The 17,645-nt window shown below is 57.1% G+C and overlaps 3 protein-coding genes and 1 long non-coding RNA gene across 4 annotated transcripts in view; 3 read left to right on the top strand and 1 right to left on the bottom strand.

Annotated features, from left to right (window-relative positions):
• Window positions 1–3,387: 3,387 nt before the first annotated feature.
• LOC120506077 lies at window positions 3,388–5,258 on the bottom strand. The gene is made up of 4 exons (XR_005628428.1): window positions 5,106–5,258; window positions 4,625–4,730; window positions 3,678–3,755; window positions 3,388–3,522 (listed from the first exon to the last, which is right to left on the bottom strand). It is a non-coding gene; the product is annotated as an uncharacterized LOC120506077 (long non-coding RNA).
• Window positions 5,259–6,839: 1,581 nt separating this feature from the next.
• SLC3A2 (solute carrier family 3 member 2) lies at window positions 6,840–13,571 on the top strand. Its single transcript, XM_039717211.1, has 7 exons — window positions 6,840–6,933; window positions 8,503–8,971; window positions 9,603–9,837; window positions 11,529–11,741; window positions 11,953–12,049; window positions 12,522–12,581; window positions 13,208–13,571. The coding sequence occupies exons 2-7, from the start codon at window positions 8,503–8,505 to the stop codon at window positions 13,547–13,549; spliced, it is 1,416 nt and encodes a 471-aa protein (XP_039573145.1). The 5' UTR covers window positions 6,840–6,933; the 3' UTR covers window positions 13,550–13,571.
• A 716-nt stretch (window positions 13,572–14,287) lies between these two features.
• TRMT112 (tRNA methyltransferase subunit 11-2) lies at window positions 14,288–16,482 on the top strand. The gene is made up of 4 exons (XM_039717212.1): window positions 14,288–14,427; window positions 15,321–15,422; window positions 15,834–15,926; window positions 16,013–16,482. Exons 1-4 carry the CDS (start codon window positions 14,347–14,349, stop codon window positions 16,112–16,114), a joined length of 378 nt encoding a protein of 125 aa, XP_039573146.1. The 5' UTR covers window positions 14,288–14,346; the 3' UTR covers window positions 16,115–16,482.
• A 1,025-nt stretch (window positions 16,483–17,507) lies between these two features.
• The window catches only part of BANF1 (BAF nuclear assembly factor 1), a 2,809-nt gene continuing 2,671 nt past the window's right edge, over window positions 17,508–17,645 (top strand). Inside the window, exon 1 of the mRNA XM_039717215.1 lies at window positions 17,508–17,625. The gene's annotated coding sequence lies outside the window, so the exon portion shown is untranslated. The remainder of the gene's footprint in view (window positions 17,626–17,645) is intronic.

Raw genomic sequence — 17,645 nt, 5'->3', positions numbered from 1 at the left:
CAAATCCCTCCCAGGACCCCCCAAATCCCCCCAGGACCCCCGTGCCGCCCCCAGCCCCACCTGGAGCCGAAGTCCCCCTGGGTGTCCCCCGGGGCCGTGGCAAATCCCTCCCAGGACCCCCCAAATCCCCCCAGGACCCCCGTGCCGCCCCCAGCCCCACCTGGAGCCGAAGTCCCCCTGGGTGTCCCCCGGGGCCGTGGCCAGCAGCTCGTCGGCCGTCAGCCGTTTGTCCTTCCTGCGCAGCCTCCGCACGCGGCGCCGCGCCTTCCGGAACGGCACCGCCTGCGCCCCCGCCCCAAAATAATTACCGCTAATTAACGCTAATTAACCAAAATCAACACAAATTAACCCAAAATTAAACCAAATCACCCCAAGTCACCACAAAATTAACCCAAGTTAAGACAAATTAACACAAAATTAACACAAAGTTAACCCAAATTAACACAAATTAACTCCAAATTAACACAAAATCACCCCAAAATTACCACAAAATTATCACAAATCATCACAAAACTAACCCAAATCACCCCCAAATTACCCAAAATCCCCCCAAACCCCCCAAAGACCCCAAATCCTGACCCAAATCCCTCCCAAACTCCTCCTATGACCCCAAATCCCGCCCAGTGACCCCAAACCCCCCAATGACCCAAATCTCCCTCAATTCCTCCCAATGACCCCAAATCCTGCCCCAAAATCTCCCCCATCGGGCGATTTATCGCGATATCGGGCGATATATCGCGATATAAAACTATATACTGACATATCAAACTATACACTGCAATATCGAATTATATACTGCGATATCCAACCGTATATCGCGATATCAGGCAATTTATCGCGATATCGGGCGATTTATCGCGATATCGGGTGATATATCGCGATATAAAACTGTATACTGACATATCAAATTGTATACTGCAATATCGAATTATATACTGTGATATCCGACCATATATCGCGATATCGGGTGATATATCGCGCTATAAAACTGTATACTGACATATCAAACTATACACTGCAAGATCGAATTATATACTGTGATATCCGACCATATATCGCGATATCGGGCGATTTATCGCGATATCGGGCGATATATCATGATATAAAACTATATACTGAGATATCAAATTCTATACTGCAATATCGTATTATATACTGCGATATCCAACCATATATCGCGATATCGGGCGATTTATCGCGATATCGGGTGATATATCACGATATAAAACTATATACTCACATATCAAATTGTATACTGCAATATCGAATTATATACTGCGATATCCAACCATCTATCGCGATATCGGGCGATTTATCACGATATAAAACTATATACTGTGATATCAAATTATATACTGCAATATCGAATTATATACTGCGATATCCAACCATCTATCGCGATATCGGGCGATTTATCACGATATAAAACTATATACTGTGATATCAAATTATATACTGCAATATCGAATTGTATACTGCAATATCCAACCATATATCGCGATATCGGGCGATTTATCGCGATATCGGGCGATATATCGCGATATCGCACAATGTATATCGCGATATTGAGCGCGATATCGAACGACATATCGCTATATCAAACTATACACTGCAATATCGAATTATATACTGCGATATCCAACCATATATCGCGATATCGGGCGATTTATCGCGATATAAAACGATATACCACGATACGAAATTATATATCGCTATGTCAAACTATACACTGCAATATCAAATTATATACTGTGATATCCAACTATATATCACAACATTGAATGATCTATCGCGATATCGGGCGATGTATCACGATATAGAACGATATATTGTGATATCAAATTATATATTGCAATATCAAATTATATACTGCCATATCCAACCATAACCCCTGATATATCACGATACACAGCACTCCACAACCCTGATATATCGCGATATACAGCACTCAATAACCTGGGGTATATCGCGATATACAGCACTCCATAACCCTGATATATCGCGATATACAGCACTCAATAACCTGGGGTATATCGCGATATACAGCACTCCATAACCCTGATATATCGTGATACACAACACTCCATAACCTGTGATATATCGCGATATACAGCACTCCATAACCCCTGATATATCGCGATATACAGCACTCGATAACCCCTGATATATCGCGATATACGGCACTCCATAACCCGATATGTCGCGATATACAGCACTCGATAACCCCTGATATGTCGCGATATACAGGACTCCATAACCTGCGATATATCGCGATATACAGCACTCCATAACCCCTGATATATCGCGATACACAGCACTCTATAACCCTGATATATCGCGACGTACAACGCCCCCTGCCCCAATACACCGTGCGCTGTACGTCGCATTGCACGGCACGTCGCGATACGTCGTGATATGCAACGATTTATGACAACATCTCGCGATACGCGTCGGTATATCGCGATACGCGTGGCTATATCGCGCCGCGCGGTGCCGGGCGGTGCCGCGTCGCGCCGTATCGCGCCGTATCGCGCCGTATCGCGCCAGCCAGGGGACACGGCCAGGGGACAGGGACAGCCAGGGGACACAGCCAGGGGACACGGCCAGGGGACACGGCCAGGGGACAGGCAGAGGACACAGGGGACAGCCAGGGGACACGGCCAGGGGACAGGGACAGGGGACAGGCAGAGGACACAGGGACAGCCAGGGGACAGGGGACAGCCAGGGGACAGGGACAGGGGACAGGCAGAGGACAGGGACAGGCAGAGGACACAGGGACAGCCAGGAGACAGGGACAGGCAGAGGACACAGGGACAGCCAGGGGACAGGGACAGGCAGAGGACACAGGGACAGCCAGGGGACAGCACAGGAACAGGGACAGGGGACACAGGGCACAGCAACAGGACACAGCCAGGGGACACAGCAAAGTGACAGGGAGGGGACACAGGAACAGTGAGAGGACATCTTGGACAGGGACAAGCCACGCCACGCCCAAAGTACCCCCCCCACGGCCCTTGGGGACAGTCCTGTCCCCACCATGTCCCCGCTGACCCCTGTCCCTCTGCCACCACAATGTCCCCAATGCCCCTGTGCTACTGCAATGTCCCCGATGTCCCTGGTGTCCCCATGTCCCCACTGACCCCTGTCCTTGAGGGTCAGCACCAGCGTTTGTCCCTGTGCCACCCCAGTGTCCCCATGTCCCCAGTGTCCCCAATGTCCCTGTGCCACCCCAGTGTCCCCGCTGTCCCCACAGACCCCTGTCCTTGAGGGTCAGCACCGGCGTTTGTCCCTGTGCCACCCCAGTGTCCCCATGTCCCCAGTGTCCCCAATGTCCCTGTGCCACCCCAGTGTCCCCATGTCCCCAATGTCCCTGTGCCACCCCAGTGTCCCCATGTCCCCAATGTCCCCATGTCCCCACGGACCCCTGTCCTTGAGGGTCAGCACCAGCGTTTGTCCCTCGGGGATCGAGGCCGGGTCGTGCTCCACCGTCAGCCCCTGCAGGTCCCGGGCGCTGTAACGCTCCTGGGGGGCACAGGGGGGTCACTGCTGTCCCCACGGGCACAGGGGGGTCACTGCCTGTCCCCACGGGCACAGGGGGGTCACTGCCTGTCCCCACACTGTCCCCAAGGTCCCCACGCTGTCCCCAATGTCCCCAAGGTCCCCAGGCTGTCGCTCACCCTCCGGCGCCGCTGGAACTCCTCCTCCACCAAGGGGCTGACCCCGAACTCCTGGTCCATCTCCTCCAGCAGCTTGGCCTGCAGAGCCCAGTGACACCAGTTTGGGACACTGGGGGACACCGGGGGACACCCCCAGAGCCCCAGTGACACCAGTTTGGGGACACTGGGGGACACCCCCAGAGCCCCAGTGACACCAGTTTGGGGACACCGGGGGACACTGGGGGACACCCCCAGCCCAATCCCAGAACAGGGATCTGGGAGTTGCTCAACAGGGGAAAAACGACCCCAAAATTCCCATTTTTGGCTCAAAAATCAGCAACAACTTGAAGGGGACGCTCCCAAATCCCAACGGGGTTTTGGGGATGCTAAATTCGGTTTTTATCTAAAAGTGGTCCAAAAACTCCCAAAAATTGAGGGGGAAGCAGAATTTTGGGGCTAAAATTTGTGATTTTAACACCACGCTTGAAAATTTTACTGTAAAAAGTAAAAATTCAAGGTCTTAAAACATGGATTTTAGGAGTGTTTTGAGGGAATATCCCTAAAAATCGCATTGAGGCTCAAAATTCCTCAAAATTGGGATGAAATTTGAATTTTAGCTTCTAAATTCCCCACTTTAACCCAAAAACTTGTTTTAGAAAAAAGATTTACCCCCAAAATCTTTAATTTTTAGGAAATTTTTCACTGAAAACCTTAAAATTTAACCTAAGTTTCCAAATAGTTTCACAATTTCCAAAATTCTGAGAAAAATCAGGATTTTTACATGAGAAAACCTCAAAAAAATCCCACAAAAATTGAAATTTTTGCTACAAAACTGCTAAAAATTTGGGTTAAAATGCCATTTTTGCACTGAAATTGGGGGGTTTGGGGTTTTCCGGGGTTTGGGGTTTTCTGGAATTTGGGGTTTTCTGGAATTTGGGGTGTTCTGGGGTTTTGGGCTCCCTCCCCACCCTTTTCTCTGCCAGCTCCTTCTCCCTCTGCAGCGCCCGGCTGCGCTCGATCCACGCGGCCGCGTCGTCCAGCCAGGGCTCCTCCTCCCCCAGCGTCTTCACCTTCCTTTTTGGGGCAAAAAAAGCACATTTTGGGGTTCCCACGACTGCCTCAAATCAATTTGGAACCCCCAAAATCCTCCTGGATTTTTTTGCTTCCCACAGACCCCAAACTTTTATCAACATTCCCAGATTTATTTTTTTTTTAATCTGAAAATTCTGCCCCAAAATCTTTTTTGTGCTACCCAAAAATCCCTAAAATCCTCCCTGTGCCTCAAAATCTCCTCCCAGATTCTCCCGAAATCTTCCCAACTCTCCCCAAATTTTTCCTATTCCCCAAAATCCCATCCTGGTCGCCCAAAATTTACCCTGAGAACCCCAAATCCCCTCCCAAATTCCCCCCAAATCCTCTCCCAGGCCCCTCAAATCCCCCCCAGTTCACCCCAGTTTCTGGTTCAGCAGCCGTTTCTCCTTGGCCGCCGCCAGCTTCTCGCGGATCTCCTCGCGCTGCCGCAGCGCCAGGGGATTGATCAGCTCGGCTGCCAGCGGCTCCTCCTTGGTGCCCGCCTCTGCCCCCAATTAATCCAAAATCAGCCCAAAAACCAGCCCAAAACCACGCCTAAATCAGCCAAAAATCGGCCCCAAATCAGCCCAAAAACCAGCCCAAAAATCAGCCCAAAACAGCCAGAAATCAGCCCCAAATCAGCCCAAAAATCAGGCAAAAATCAGCCCAAAATCACACCAGAATCTGCCAAAAATCGGCCCCAAATCAGCCCAAAAACCAGCCCAAAATCCGCCCCAAATTAACCCAAAATCGGTCCAAAATCGGCTCCAAATCAGCCTTAAATCAGCCCCAAATTAAACCAAAATCAGTGCCAAAATCACCCCCAAATCACTCAAAAATCATCCCCAAATCAGCCCAAAATCAGCCCAAAAACCAGCTCCAAATCAGCCCAAAAATCAGCCCCAAATCAGCCCAAAAATCAGCCCCAAATGAGCCCGAAACCAGCACCAAAATCAACCTGAAATCAGCCCAAAATCACACCAAAATCAGCCCCAAATCAGCCTTAAACCAGCCCAAAAATCAGCCCTAAATCATGCTAAATTAACCCAAAAGCAGCCCCAGGTCGGCCCTAAATTAAACCAAAATCAGCCCAAAATCAGCCAAAAATCAGCCCAAAAAACAGCTCTAAATCACACCAAAATCAGCCCAAAATTACACCAAAATTAAGCCAAAATCCACTCAAAATCATTCCCCAAACTCAACCCTAAAACTAGACCAAGACTCAGCCCCAGAAACCCCAAAATTGGCCCTAAATAACCCAAATCTCCCCCCAAAATCCCCCCAAAATTCCACAAAATCCCCAAAATCCCCCCTAAAATCCCCAAATCCCCCCCAAAATCCCTTGAAAATCCCCAAAAAAACCCCAAAAATCCCCGAATTTTCCCGCCGCCGCCCGGCCCGGCCGCCCCCGGCGCCTCCTCGGCCGCCTCGGCCCCGCCGCGCTCCCGGTGCTTCTTCGAGGCGCCCATGGCCGCGCCGCCACTTCCGGCGCAGACAGGAACTTCCGGTGGTTGCCGTGGAGACGCTTCCGGTGCTCGGCTACTTCCGGCGGAGCGCGGTGCTGATTGGTCGGGGTATAGGCGGGACTTGAGGGGGCGCTGTGGGATGGACCATTATGCGCGCCGAGGGGGTGGGCAGAATGAGCAGGGTGGCTGTGGTGCCGTCCTGTCCCCCCCACAGAGGGCTGGAGACCTCCGTAAGAGGCACAGCGGATCTCTCCACACGGTTCTCAGTGATGAGACCCCGTGCAGGCCGCCGGATGGGGGCTCCGTAAATAGCGCACCCCCGGGGTGCAAAAAAATGGCGACGCCCAGTAGAGATCAATAGACGCTTTAATAACACCAAAATGGCGGCTGCTTGGGGTGTGGCAAAATGGCGGCGCATGGGGGGGACCCCGAAAAGGACGGGGGTGTAGAGAATCCTCCGTGAGAAGAAAAAGGCACGACGCCCATGACGGGCATCCTATTAATCCGTGGTGTAAACCAGAGACTCCAAAATGCGCCCTCCGGGGCTCTGTCCCGCCCCGTTCGCCCCGGGGCGTGTCCGGTCCCCCCCGCCTCGTGCCCTTTGATCCGCCCGGCCCGGGCGCCTCGGCGGCGCCGGGGGGCGGAGCTGGGGGCGTGGTTACCGCATAGTGGGCGTGGTTTGATCGGCATATAAAAGGCTGCGCCGAGCCCCTCACGCCCGTCACGAGGTCTTGGCGAAGGTAGCGCTCACCCTGAGGGGCTCCGGGCTCCGGGGGGGATTTCTGGGGAGCACAAACAACTTTCGGGGTCCCCGTGAGGATATCGGGGAGCCCGGGGGCTCTTTGGGTGTGCGGGGCGGGCTCGGGATCCATCCAAGGGCGGGTGTGGTCGCTCAAGGAGGCGCTGGGGGGGCTGCGAGGCCTGGAAGGATTTTGGGGCGCCCTGTGAGGGATTTGGGGTCGCCGGGGGGGCGCTGGGTGCTCAAGAGGAGCTTGAAACCCCCACAAAAACATTTTAGAGTGGCCAGGGCGATCTCTAGAAAAACATGGGGTCATTTTTGGGGTGCAGGGAGCACCCCTGGATCTCTTCCAGAACCTTTGACCGCCAGGGGCGAAGTCGGGGGCCAAAGATCCCCTTGAGGTTGTTTGGGGGGAAAGTTCAACCCCGCCCAAACCCTTGTGGGGCGATCGCTGAAGGTTTGGGGGTGGTCCCTGAAGGCTTTAGGACAATCCCTGAGGATTTGGGGGCGATCCTGGAAAGTTTTAGGAGGATCCGTGAGGGGTTTTGGGGCCATCCTTGAAAGGTTTCAGGGCGATCCCCGAGGGGTTTTTAGGGCAATCCCTGAGGGGTTTTTGGGGCATTCCCCGAGGGGTTTTGGGGCCAATCCTGGAAGGTTTTAGGATGATCCCTGAGGGGTTTTTAGGGCAATCCCTGAAGGGATTTTGGGGCGATCCCTGAAGGGATTTTGGGGCGATCCCTTAGGAGTTTCTAGGGTGATCCCCGAGGGATTTTGGGGCAATCCCTGAAGGGATTTTGGGGTAATCCTGGAAGGTTTTAGGGCGATCCCAGAGGCATTTTTTGGGCGATCCCAGAGGCATTTTTTAGGCGATCCCTGAGGGGTTTTTGGGGCGATCCCTGAGGGGTTTTTGAGGCGATCCCTGAAGGGTTTTTAGAGCATTCCCTGAAAGGTTTTTGGAGCGATCCCTGAGGGGTTTCAGGATGATCCCTGAGGAGTTTTGGAACGATCCTGGAATGTTTTAGGGCAATCCCTGAGGGGTTTTGGGCCAATCCCCGAGGTGTTTTTGGGGCGATTTTTGAAGCTTTTGGGTCAATCCCTGAGGGGTTTTTGGGGCCAATCCCTGAAGGGTTTTTGGGGCGATCCCTGAAGGCTTTGGGTCAATTCCTGAGGTGTTTTTGAGGCGATTTCTGAAGCTTTTGGGTCAATCCCCGAGGGTTTTTTGAGGCGATTTCTGAACGTTTTGGGTCAATCCCTGAGGGGTTTTAGGGCGATCCCTGAGGGGTTTTTGAGGCGATTTCTGAAGGCTTTGGGTCAATCCCCGAGGTGTTTTTGAGGCGAATCCCCGAGGGGTTTTTGGGGCGATTTCTGAAGCTTTTGGGTCAATCCCTGAGGGGTTTTTGAGGCGATCCCTGAGGGGTTTTGGGCCAGTCCCCGAGGTGTTTTTGAGGCGAATCCCTGAGGTGTTTTTGAGGCGATTTCTGAAGCTTTTGGATCAATCCCTGAGGGCTTTTTGAGGCGATTTCTGAAGCTTTTGGGTCCATCCCTGAGGGGTTTTGGCTCTTCTCCCCAGATGGAGCCCGAGTCTCCCCCCCGCGAGCTGGAGCTGTCGGCGCTGGAGGCCGAGAAGCAGCCGATGGCCGCGGCCGAGCCGGGGACCCCTCCCCAGGCGCCCCCTCCCCAGCGCGACCCCTCCCCGGGCCCGGAGCAGCACCCGGGCGCCGAGAAGAACGGGCTGGTGATGAAGATCCCCCCCGAGGAGGAGGAGGAGGCGGCCCTGGGGGGCACGGGGGCCTCGGGGAGCCCCAAGTTCACGGGGCTGGGCAAGGAGGAGCTGCTGCGGGAGGCGGGGACGCCGCTCTGGGCCCGCGCCCGCCTGGTGCTGCTCGTGCTCTTCTGGGGGGGCTGGCTGGGCATGCTGGGGGCCGCGGCTGCCATCGTGGCACAGGCGCCCCGCTGCCAGCCCCTGCCCGCCAAGGCCTGGTGGGAGCTCGGGGCGCTCTACAGGGCCCCCCCCAAGGCTTTCGGGGGAGACCTGAAAGGTGAGGAGGGGTCGGGGTGGAAAGATCCTAGGGGATGTGTGGGGGGAATTTGGGGGTTTTTGGGGGATTACAGGGTCCCCAAAAGTGAGTTGGGGGAGTTTAGGGAGTTTCCAGCCTGGTTTTGGGGAGGTTTGTGAGGTTTTTTGGGGAATTGGGGGGGGGGTCCCAGGAAGGTTTGGGGTTCCCCTGGGAGCCTGTGGGGGGAGGCCCCGTTAATGGAACCCCCAAAATAAATCCAAGGATATTTGGGGAGTGGGGGATTTATCTCAGTGCCCCCCACCACATGTCAGGGGTCCCAGGAGAAATTCCCAAAAAAACCCCACAGGATGAGTTTGGGGCTCCCCTATTTCAGGGCCCCCCATAAAAGGGTCTGGGGGGGTGACTCAGCAATTTTGGGGGGGTTCCCCAGATTTTAGGGGGGTTCACGATCTCCAAAGCCTGAGGGAACCCCCAAAATTTGGGGAATTTTGGAATTTTCCTCAATTCTGGGGCCGTTTTGGGGTCCTGGCAGGACCCTGGGTTGGTTTTGGGGTCTCGGGGGGGGGATTTTGGGGTCCCCAGCGGTGTTGGGGATCCCTGCTGTCCCTGGGGGGATTTTGGGGTCACATTCGGGGTTCCCCCCCTTTTGCAGGCGTGGAGAAGCGTTTGGGGTACCTGAAGGAGAAGCTGCAGGTGGGGGGGCTGGTGCTGGGCCCCGTGGCCCCCCAAAAACCCCCCGGGGGGCTCCTCCCCCCCCTGAAGGAGCTGGACCCCGCCCTGGGCACCCTCCAGGACTTCCAGGCCCTGCTGCAGGCAGCCAAGGACAAAGGTGGGCTGGGGGGGACCCCGAAACCGGGGGGACCCCAAAATGGGGGGGGGGGAGAGGGGTGAACTGAGAGGAACCCCAAAATTTGGGGGGATGGTGGATGTGGGGGGAAGGGCACCACGGAATTGAGGGGGAGCCCCAAAATGTGAGGGGCAGAAAATTGGGGGGTGGGACACCCCAAAATGGGGAGGGGCACCCCAAAATTGGGGGGTGGGACACCTCAAAATGGGGAGGGGACATCTCAAAATGGGGAGGGGGCACCACAAAGTGGGGAGGGGACGCCGCAAAATTAAGGGGGGACGCCCCAAAATGGGGAGGGGACACCCCAATTTTGGAATTTTCCTCAATTCTGGGGCCATTTTGGGGTCTCGGGGTGGGATTTTGGGGTCCCCAGCGGTGTTGGGGATCCCTGCTGTCCCTGGGGGGATTTTGGGGTCACATTCGGGGTTCCCCCCCTTTTGCAGGCGTGGAGAAGCGTTTGGGGTACCTGAAGGAGAAGCTGCAGGTGGGGGGGCTGGTGCTGGGCCCCGTGGCCCCCCAAAAACCCCCCGGGGGGCTCCTCCCCCCCCTGAAGGAGCTGGACCCCGCCCTGGGCACCCTCCAGGACTTCCAGGCCCTGCTGCAGGCAGCCAAGGACAAAGGTGGGCTGGGGGGGACCCCGAAACCGGGGGGACCCCAAAATGGGGGGGGGGGGGAGGGGGGGGGGACACCCCAAAATGGGGAGGGGACGCCCCAAAATTAAGGGGGGACACCCCAAAATTGGGATGAGACACCGCAAAATTAAGGGGGGACACCCCAAAATTGGGAGGGGGCACCACAAAATTGGGATGAGACACCGCAAAATTAAGGGAGGACACCCTAAAATGGAGGGAGGACACCCCAAAATGGGGAGAAGACACCCCAAAATTGAATAAGGGGCTGAATTTGGGGCTTCTGAGGGTTGAGTGATGGGAAGACCAGGAGGAGCCCCCCTCGTGGCCAGGTGTGACCCCAAAAACGTCCCCAGTGTCCCCCCAAACTCACTGACCCCCCAAAAACATCCCCAGTGTCCCCCCAAACTCACTGACCCCCCAAATCTCCTCCTCCCCTCATCCCCTGCCTCGTGGACCCCCCACTTTCCTCCCCCATTTTTGGGGTGCTCTCCTGACCTTCCCTTCTTCATTTTTGGGGTGTTACTCTGGCCTCACACTTTGTGTTTTTGGGGTGTTCCCCTGACTTTTTCCCCCCCATTTTCGGGGTTTTCCCCTGACCTTTCCCTCCCCATTTTCGGGTTGTTCCCATTACTTTTCCCCCCTATTTTTGGGGTTCTCCCCTGATTTTCCCCCCCCATTTTTTGGGGTTCTCCCTTTACTTATGCTCCCTGTTTTTGGGGTGTTCCTTTGAATTTTTCCCCCTGTTTTTGGGTTGTTCTCCTGACTTTTTTCCCATTTTTGGGGTTTTCCCCTGACCTTTCCCTTCCCACTTTCGGGTGTTTCTCCCCCATTTTTGGGTTGTTCCCCTGACCTTTCCCTTCCCATTTTTGGGTTTTCCCCCCCCATTTTTGGGGTTCTCCCCTTCTTCCCCCCCCCCCATTTTTGGGTTGTTCCCCTGACCTTTTCTTTCCCATTTTTGGGGTTCTCCCCCTCTCCCCCCCCCACTTTTGGGGTTCTCCCCTCACTCCCCCATTTTTGGGGTTCTCCCCCCCCCCCCTTTTGGGGTTCTCCCCTCACTCCCCCCGTTTTTGGGGTGCCCCTGACCGTGTCCTGTTCGCAGGGTGCTGGTGGGGGGCACTCGGCTGAAGGAGCCCTGGAGGGTCCCGGGGGTCCCGGGGGGGCTGCGGCTGCTGCTGGGGCCCTTCCTGCAGCCCCTGCAGCCCGGAGGCAGCGCGGGATCGCCCGAGGCAGCGGCGAGAGACCTGCTCGGCTTCCTGGGCAACTCCTCCGGGATGGGGCTGGGCTGGAGCGTGAGTCTGCACCCCAAAATCCCCTAAATAGGACCCCAAAATGGGACCCCAAAACCCCCCGGGACCCCCAAAACCTGCCCGTGGGGCTGGAGCCGTGAGCAGCCTGCTCAGCTTCCTGGGCAACTCCTCTGGGATGGGGCTGGGGCTGGGCTGGAGCGTGAGTCTGCACCCCAAAACCCCAAAAAACTCCCCAAATGGGACCCCAAAACCTGCCCGTGGGGCTGGAGTCACAAGGAGCCTGCTCGGCTTCCTGGGCAACTCCTCCGGGATGGGGCTGGGCTGGAGCGTGGGGAGGTTTGGGGGGCTGCAGTTCCTGGCCCCGGGCCAGCAGGTATGGGGGGCTGCAGGGGGGGGGTCTGGGTGCTGTGGGGATTTTGGGAAAGGATTTGGGGATTTTAGGGGTGCCGGGGAGGGGTTTTCACCAATTTTCCCCCCAACTTCACAACTTCTGTGCCCAAATTCCACTGTTTTGTGTCCCAATCTCACCATTTTTAGCCCCAAATTTCTCTGTTTCTTGCCCAATTTCCCCGTTTTTTGCCCCAATTTCCCCGTTTTTTGCCCCAACTCTGCCGTACGGGGGGCTGCAGGGGGGGGTCTGGGTGCTGTGGGGATTTTGGGAAAGGATTTGGGGATTTTAGGGGTGCCGGGGAGGGGTTTTCACCAATTTTCCCCCCAACTTCACAACTTCTGTGCCCAAATTCCACTGTTTTGTGTCCCAATCTCACCATTTTTAGCCCCAAATTTCTCTGTTTCTTGCCCAATTTCCCTGGTTTTTGCCCCAATTCTGCCGTTTTTTGCCGCAGCTGCCGCCGATGCCGTGGGAAATCATCGAGGAACCGAAAAAAGGCGGGAACGGCTCCGAGGTGGGCGGGGCTTGGGGCTGTGATTGACATGGGTGTGGGTGGGGCTTGGGTGCTGGTTTAAGGGGTGTGGCTCAGACTTGCTCCTCCTCTTGGGGGCGGGTCCTTAATTTGCATTTATGGCTTTCTCAAGGGGTGGGGTTTTGGCCACGCCCACTGGTGGGTGGAGCCTTGGTGTGGGTCCCACAGAGTGGCAACATGGAAGGCTCTTAAAAGGGCAATGCGTCCTTAAAAGGGCAACACACTCTTAAAAGGGCAATGCATCCTTAAAAGGGCAACACAGTTTTAAAGGGGCAATGTGTCCTTAAAAGGGCAATGCACCCTTATATGGGTGGGCACCATTAAAAGGGCCATGCCCCATTAAAAGGGCAATGCACCTCTCAAGGGGTGGGGCAGCTTTAAAAGGGCAATGCCACATTAAAAGGGCAATGCATCCTTGTGTGGGTGGGACACTTAAAAGGGCAATGCACTTTTAAAAGGGCAATGCACCCTTAAGAGAGCTGCATGCTCTTAAAAGGGCAATATGCTCTTAAAAGGGCAATACCATCCTTAAAGGGCCAGCGCCTCCTCCCCTCGGCGCTGCCCTTGGGGGTCTCCCGGCCCCACTAACGCCCCCCTGTCCCCCGCAGCCCCCCGAGCTGGAGCTGTGCACGGCCCTGGCCTCGCTGCGCGCCCACGAGCGCTCGCTGCTGCTGGGGGAGGCGCGGGCGGTGCCGGCGGGCGCGGCCATCGCGCTGCTGCGGCGCTGGGACCAGAGCCAGCGCTTCCTGCTGCTGCTCAACCCCCGCGGCGAGGCCGTCCGGCCCTTCCCGGGCAGCGCGGACCCCCGGGACCCCCCCCTGCCCGCGGCGGCCACGCTGCACTTCAGCACGGGCCCCGGGCAGCGCGGGGAGCAGCAGCTGCAGCTGCAGCAGCTCAGCCTGGAGCCCCGCCAGGGGCTGCTGCTGGGCTTCCCCTACAGCCCCGAGTGACCCCGGCCCCCCCCACGCTCGTCTCCCCTCACTCGGTTTTTGGGTTCTCGCCCTGCTCCCCCCCCACCCCAAAGGGGTTTTGGGGTTTTCTCTCTGTCCCCAGCTCGGTTTTGGGGTTTTTCTTTGTTTGCTGGGGGTGTTGGGGTCCCCCCGAGCTCTGAATAAAGGATTGCATTTGTGCTCCTGCCTTTGTCTCTGTTTGTGGGGGGTCTGAGGGTCCCCCCCGGGATTTGGGGGCGTCACAGACCCCTGGGAGTGCCCCAAAATTGGGGGGAGGATTGGGGGTCCCGGGGGAATTTTGGGGGGACAGGAGAGGCCAAAGAGGGAACCACGACACCCCTAAACGAGGGGGGTTGGATTTGGGGGCTCAGGGAGGGTCCTGGGGCTGTTGAGGGGGTCAAAAAGAACCAAAATTGAGGAAATCCACCCAAAATGGGGGCTGGGATCCCCACTGGGGCTCAGGGGTGACCCTGGGAGAGGGGGACCCCCAAAATAAAGGGGTGGGGCCACCCTGGGGGGGCGGGAAGGTTTTGGGGAAGGGTCTCAGACCCCGTCAGGAGCTCTGCAGGGTTTGGGGGTCCCTGAAGGGTTTGGGGAGGGGTCTCGGGGGGGACGGTTTGGAGCTCCTGAGGGGTGGAATTAATTTTTTGGTCCTGCCCCTTTAAGCAGGCCCCGCCCCTTCATGTGAGTCCCGCCCCTTTACGCCGGGGCCTCGCCCACTTCCGGGTAGGCCGCGCCCCGTTGCCGTGGTAACCGCCCCTTACCGGAAGTGACGCGGCGGAAGCGGAAGCGGCGCCATGAAGCTGCTGACCCACAACCTGCTGAGCTCCCACGTGCCGGGGCTGCGGCCCGGGGGCGGATTCCCGCTGCGCATCGAGGTGCGGGCCACGGGGCCACCCCGGGGCACCGGGAACGGGGGGGACACCGCGGGCCCCGCCCCCGCCACGGCCCCGCCGCCTCTCGCCGTTACCGGCTACCGGAGCCGTTCCCGGAGCCGGTACCGGAGCCGTAACGGTGCCCCCGGTACCGGTGCCCAGCTTCTCCCCGTTCCCCGGACACCGCGGTTCCCATCGGTGTCTCCTCATTTACCTCCCGTTACCTCCCCCGCTACCCCCGGTGGCTCCTCCGTTAAGCCCAGGAACGCCCGGTGATCGGTCCCGTTACCGGCAATAAATCCCGCTTTAATCCCCGCCGTTAACGGTCCCGCTCCGCGCTTGTTAACCCCGTTAACCCTCCCGCTGTGGCAGTTCCTCCCCTCCCGTTATCCCGGTTCCCGTTATCCCGGTTCCTCTCCCGTTAACGCCCCGTCCCGCCGCGGTTCCGGCCCCGCCGGTTCCTCCCCGTTATCCCCCGTTAATCCCCGTTAACCCCCTCGTTACCCTCCCCAACCGCCGGTAACGGCCCCGTTAATCCCGGCCCGGTTCCCGTTCCCTCCCGGTGACCCCCGGTACCCCAGATTTGGGATTTTTTGGGGGGGTCCCAGGATTGGGTTTTTTAGGGGAGGGGTCCCAGATTTGGGTTTTTTAGGGGCTCCCAGACCATTTTGATATTCCCAAACTTGGGGTGAATTTTAGAACACCCATAACGCCCCGTCCCGCCGCGGTTCCGGCCCCGCCGGTTCCTCCCCGTTATCCCCCGTTAATCCCCGTTAACCCCCTCGTTACCCTCCCCAACCGCCGGTAACGGCCCCGTTAATCCCGGCCCGGTTCCCGTTCCCTCCCGGTGACCCCCGGTACCCGCCCGGCCCCGGTAACGGCCCCGGTGCCCGCAGGCCGCCGAGGTTCGGGTGCGCCCGGTGCCGTTCAACGCCGCCTTCGTGTCCCGGTTGGTGCCGCGGCTGCGCTGGGACGCGCTCAGGGAGGCGGCCGAGAGCGTGAGCGGGGAGGAACGGGAACCGGGAACCGGGAACCGGGAATGGGAAACGGGAACGGGGACGGGGACGGGAATGGGAAATGGGAATGGGAACGGGAAATGGGGAACGGGAATGGGAAATGGGGGACGGGGGACAGGAACGGGAACCGGGAACGGAGCGCCGGGGGGGCAGCGGGAGTCGGGAAGGGCCAGTTGGGGCTTCTGGGGCAGAATTGGGGAGGTCTGGGGGGGTCTCGGGGTCGGGGGGGGATTTGGGGTGTCCTGGGAAGAGTTTGGGGAGATTTTGGGGGTCTCAGAGACCTTTTTGGCACCCCCTTTTTTTTTTTTTTTTTTTTTTTTTTTTTTTTTTTTCTTTTTTTGGGGAGGGGTCTCCCTCTAACCCCCCCTCCCCATTTTTGCCCCCCTCCCGAAGTTGGGGCACCCCTCGGAGCTGCCCCCCGAGCCCAGCCCCGGCTACGAGGCCGACGAGGAATTCCTGCGCCGCCTCCACCATGTCCTGCTCGAGGTCAGGGGGTCCCCAAATCCCCCTCGGGGGGGGTCCCCAAATCTCGGGGACCCCCCCCGACCCCCAATTTCCCCTCCCCCCCGCAGGTGGAGGTGCTGGAGGGGTCCCTGCAGTGCCCGGACTCGGGGCGCCGCTTCCCCATCTCCAGGGGGGTCCCAAATCTGCTCCTGAGCGAGGACGAGGCCTGAGGGGGGGTCGGGACCCCCTCCCCAAAATCCAAAATCCCCCCAAAATGCTGCTGAGCCCCTCCCCCCCCAGGAAGGATCGGCGGCAGGGAGAGAAAAACCCCAAAATCCCGCGGTTTTACCCCAAAAACGGGCCCCGAATTTCAGCCGGGGCTCAAGCGCTGGGGGGCGTGGCCTGAGCTGTCTCATTTGCATATGGGCGGGGCCATCATAACGCCCCTCCCCTATGCAAATTAGCCATGTCCTTATTTGCATTTTGGGCGGGAATTGCTTCGTTTGCATGATGGGCGGGAAATTTCTCTTTTTTTGGTCAAAAATTCCCTTTTTTTACCTCCAAATTCCCTTTTTTTGTCCACAAATTCCCTTTTTTTGCCCACAAATTCCATTTTTTGCCTCCAAATTCCCTTTTTTTGCCCTCAAATTCATTCCCTTTTTTGCCCACAAATTCCCTTTTTTGCCCACAAATTCCCTTTTTTGCCCACAAATTCCCTTTTTTGCCCACAAATTCCCTTTTTTGCCCACAAATTCCCTTTTTTGCCCACAAATTCCCTTTTTTGCCCACAAATTCCCTTTTTTTTCCCTCAAATTCCATTTTTTTCTCACAAATTCCCTTTTTTTGCCTCCAAATTCCCCTTTTTTCTCCCTAAATTTCTCCTTCCCTCCCAAACTTCCCACTTTTGCCCCAAATCCTTTTATTTTCTCCGAATTTCATCATTATTTTTGCCCCAAATCCCTCTTTTTACCCCAAAATCCTCCAGTTTTGCCCTCAGATTCCTCTCCTTTGCCCCAGTTTCCTCCCTTGTGCTCCCAAACCCGGATTTTCCCCCAAAATCTCTTTTTTTTACCCTCATTTTTTTTATATTTTGCCGCCAAATCCTCCTTTGTGCCCCAATCCCCTCCTTTTCCCCCACATCTTTCTTTTCTATCCCAAACCTCCTTTTTTTTCCCAAAATCCCATTTATTTCCCCCGTGTTTCTCTCCCCCGTGTTGTGACCTGTTGCATTTGTAACTTCTCCCATAAATTCAATAAAAATCCCCTTTTTTTGCCCCGATGTTGGTCCGGAATCGCCTCCTTTGTTCTCTTGCGGATCCTCTGGGGGAATCCTTTGGGATGGAGGGAATTTTGGGAGCGCGGGAGGGAACTTTGGCACAACATGGAGGCGCCCAGGTGAGCGTGGCAGCCCGCGCGGGGCCCGGAGCCGCTGCCGGGGCACTCGGGAGGCTCGGGGGTGACCCCGGAGGGGTTCCCGGTGCCCCCGGAGCACCTGGAGCCTGTTCCAGGTGTCCCCGGAGCACCTGGAGCCTGTTCCAGGTGTCCCGGCCCACCTGGGCGGACCCGGCGGGCCCTTGGAGGACCCGCCTCGTCTCTATGATCCCAGAGCGCCTCTCGCCTCGATGGTTTCGGCGCGCGCCGCCGGAAGTGGCGTCAGCACGGCGCGCCGCCGGATGTGACGTCAGTGCGTAGCGGCAGCGGGCTGAGGCGGGAGCGGCGGTTGGAGCGGCCCGAGGGGACGGTGAGGGGGGGGGGGAGCGG

Source organism: Passer montanus, unplaced genomic scaffold (genome assembly GCF_014805655.1).
Source record: "Passer montanus isolate IOZ18808 unplaced genomic scaffold, ASM1480565v1 scaffold372, whole genome shotgun sequence".
In the NCBI taxonomy this organism is placed as follows: Eukaryota; Metazoa; Chordata; class Aves; order Passeriformes; family Passeridae; genus Passer; species Passer montanus.
This window is presented reverse-complemented; position numbering and strand designations above follow the sequence as displayed.

Excerpts from the sequence above, each read along its gene's own strand:
- SLC3A2 (XM_039717211.1), top strand. The coding sequence starts at position 8,503 with ATGGAGCCCGAGTCTCCCCCCCGCGAGCTGGAGCTGTCGGCGCTGGAG. Across the intron at positions 9,838-11,528 it reads AATGGGGGGGGGGGAGAGGG|GGTGCTGGTGGGGGGCACTC; the intron begins GTGAACTGAGAG and ends TCCTGTTCGCAG. Across the intron at positions 12,582-13,207 it reads AAGGCGGGAACGGCTCCGAG|CCCCCCGAGCTGGAGCTGTG; the intron begins GTGGGCGGGGCT and ends TGTCCCCCGCAG.
- TRMT112 (XM_039717212.1), top strand. The coding sequence starts at position 14,347 with ATGAAGCTGCTGACCCACAACCTGCTGAGCTCCCACGTGCCGGGGCTG. Across the intron at positions 14,428-15,320 it reads GATTCCCGCTGCGCATCGAG|GCCGCCGAGGTTCGGGTGCG; the intron begins GTGCGGGCCACG and ends CGGTGCCCGCAG. Across the intron at positions 15,423-15,833 it reads TCAGGGAGGCGGCCGAGAGC|TTGGGGCACCCCTCGGAGCT; the intron begins GTGAGCGGGGAG and ends CCCCTCCCGAAG.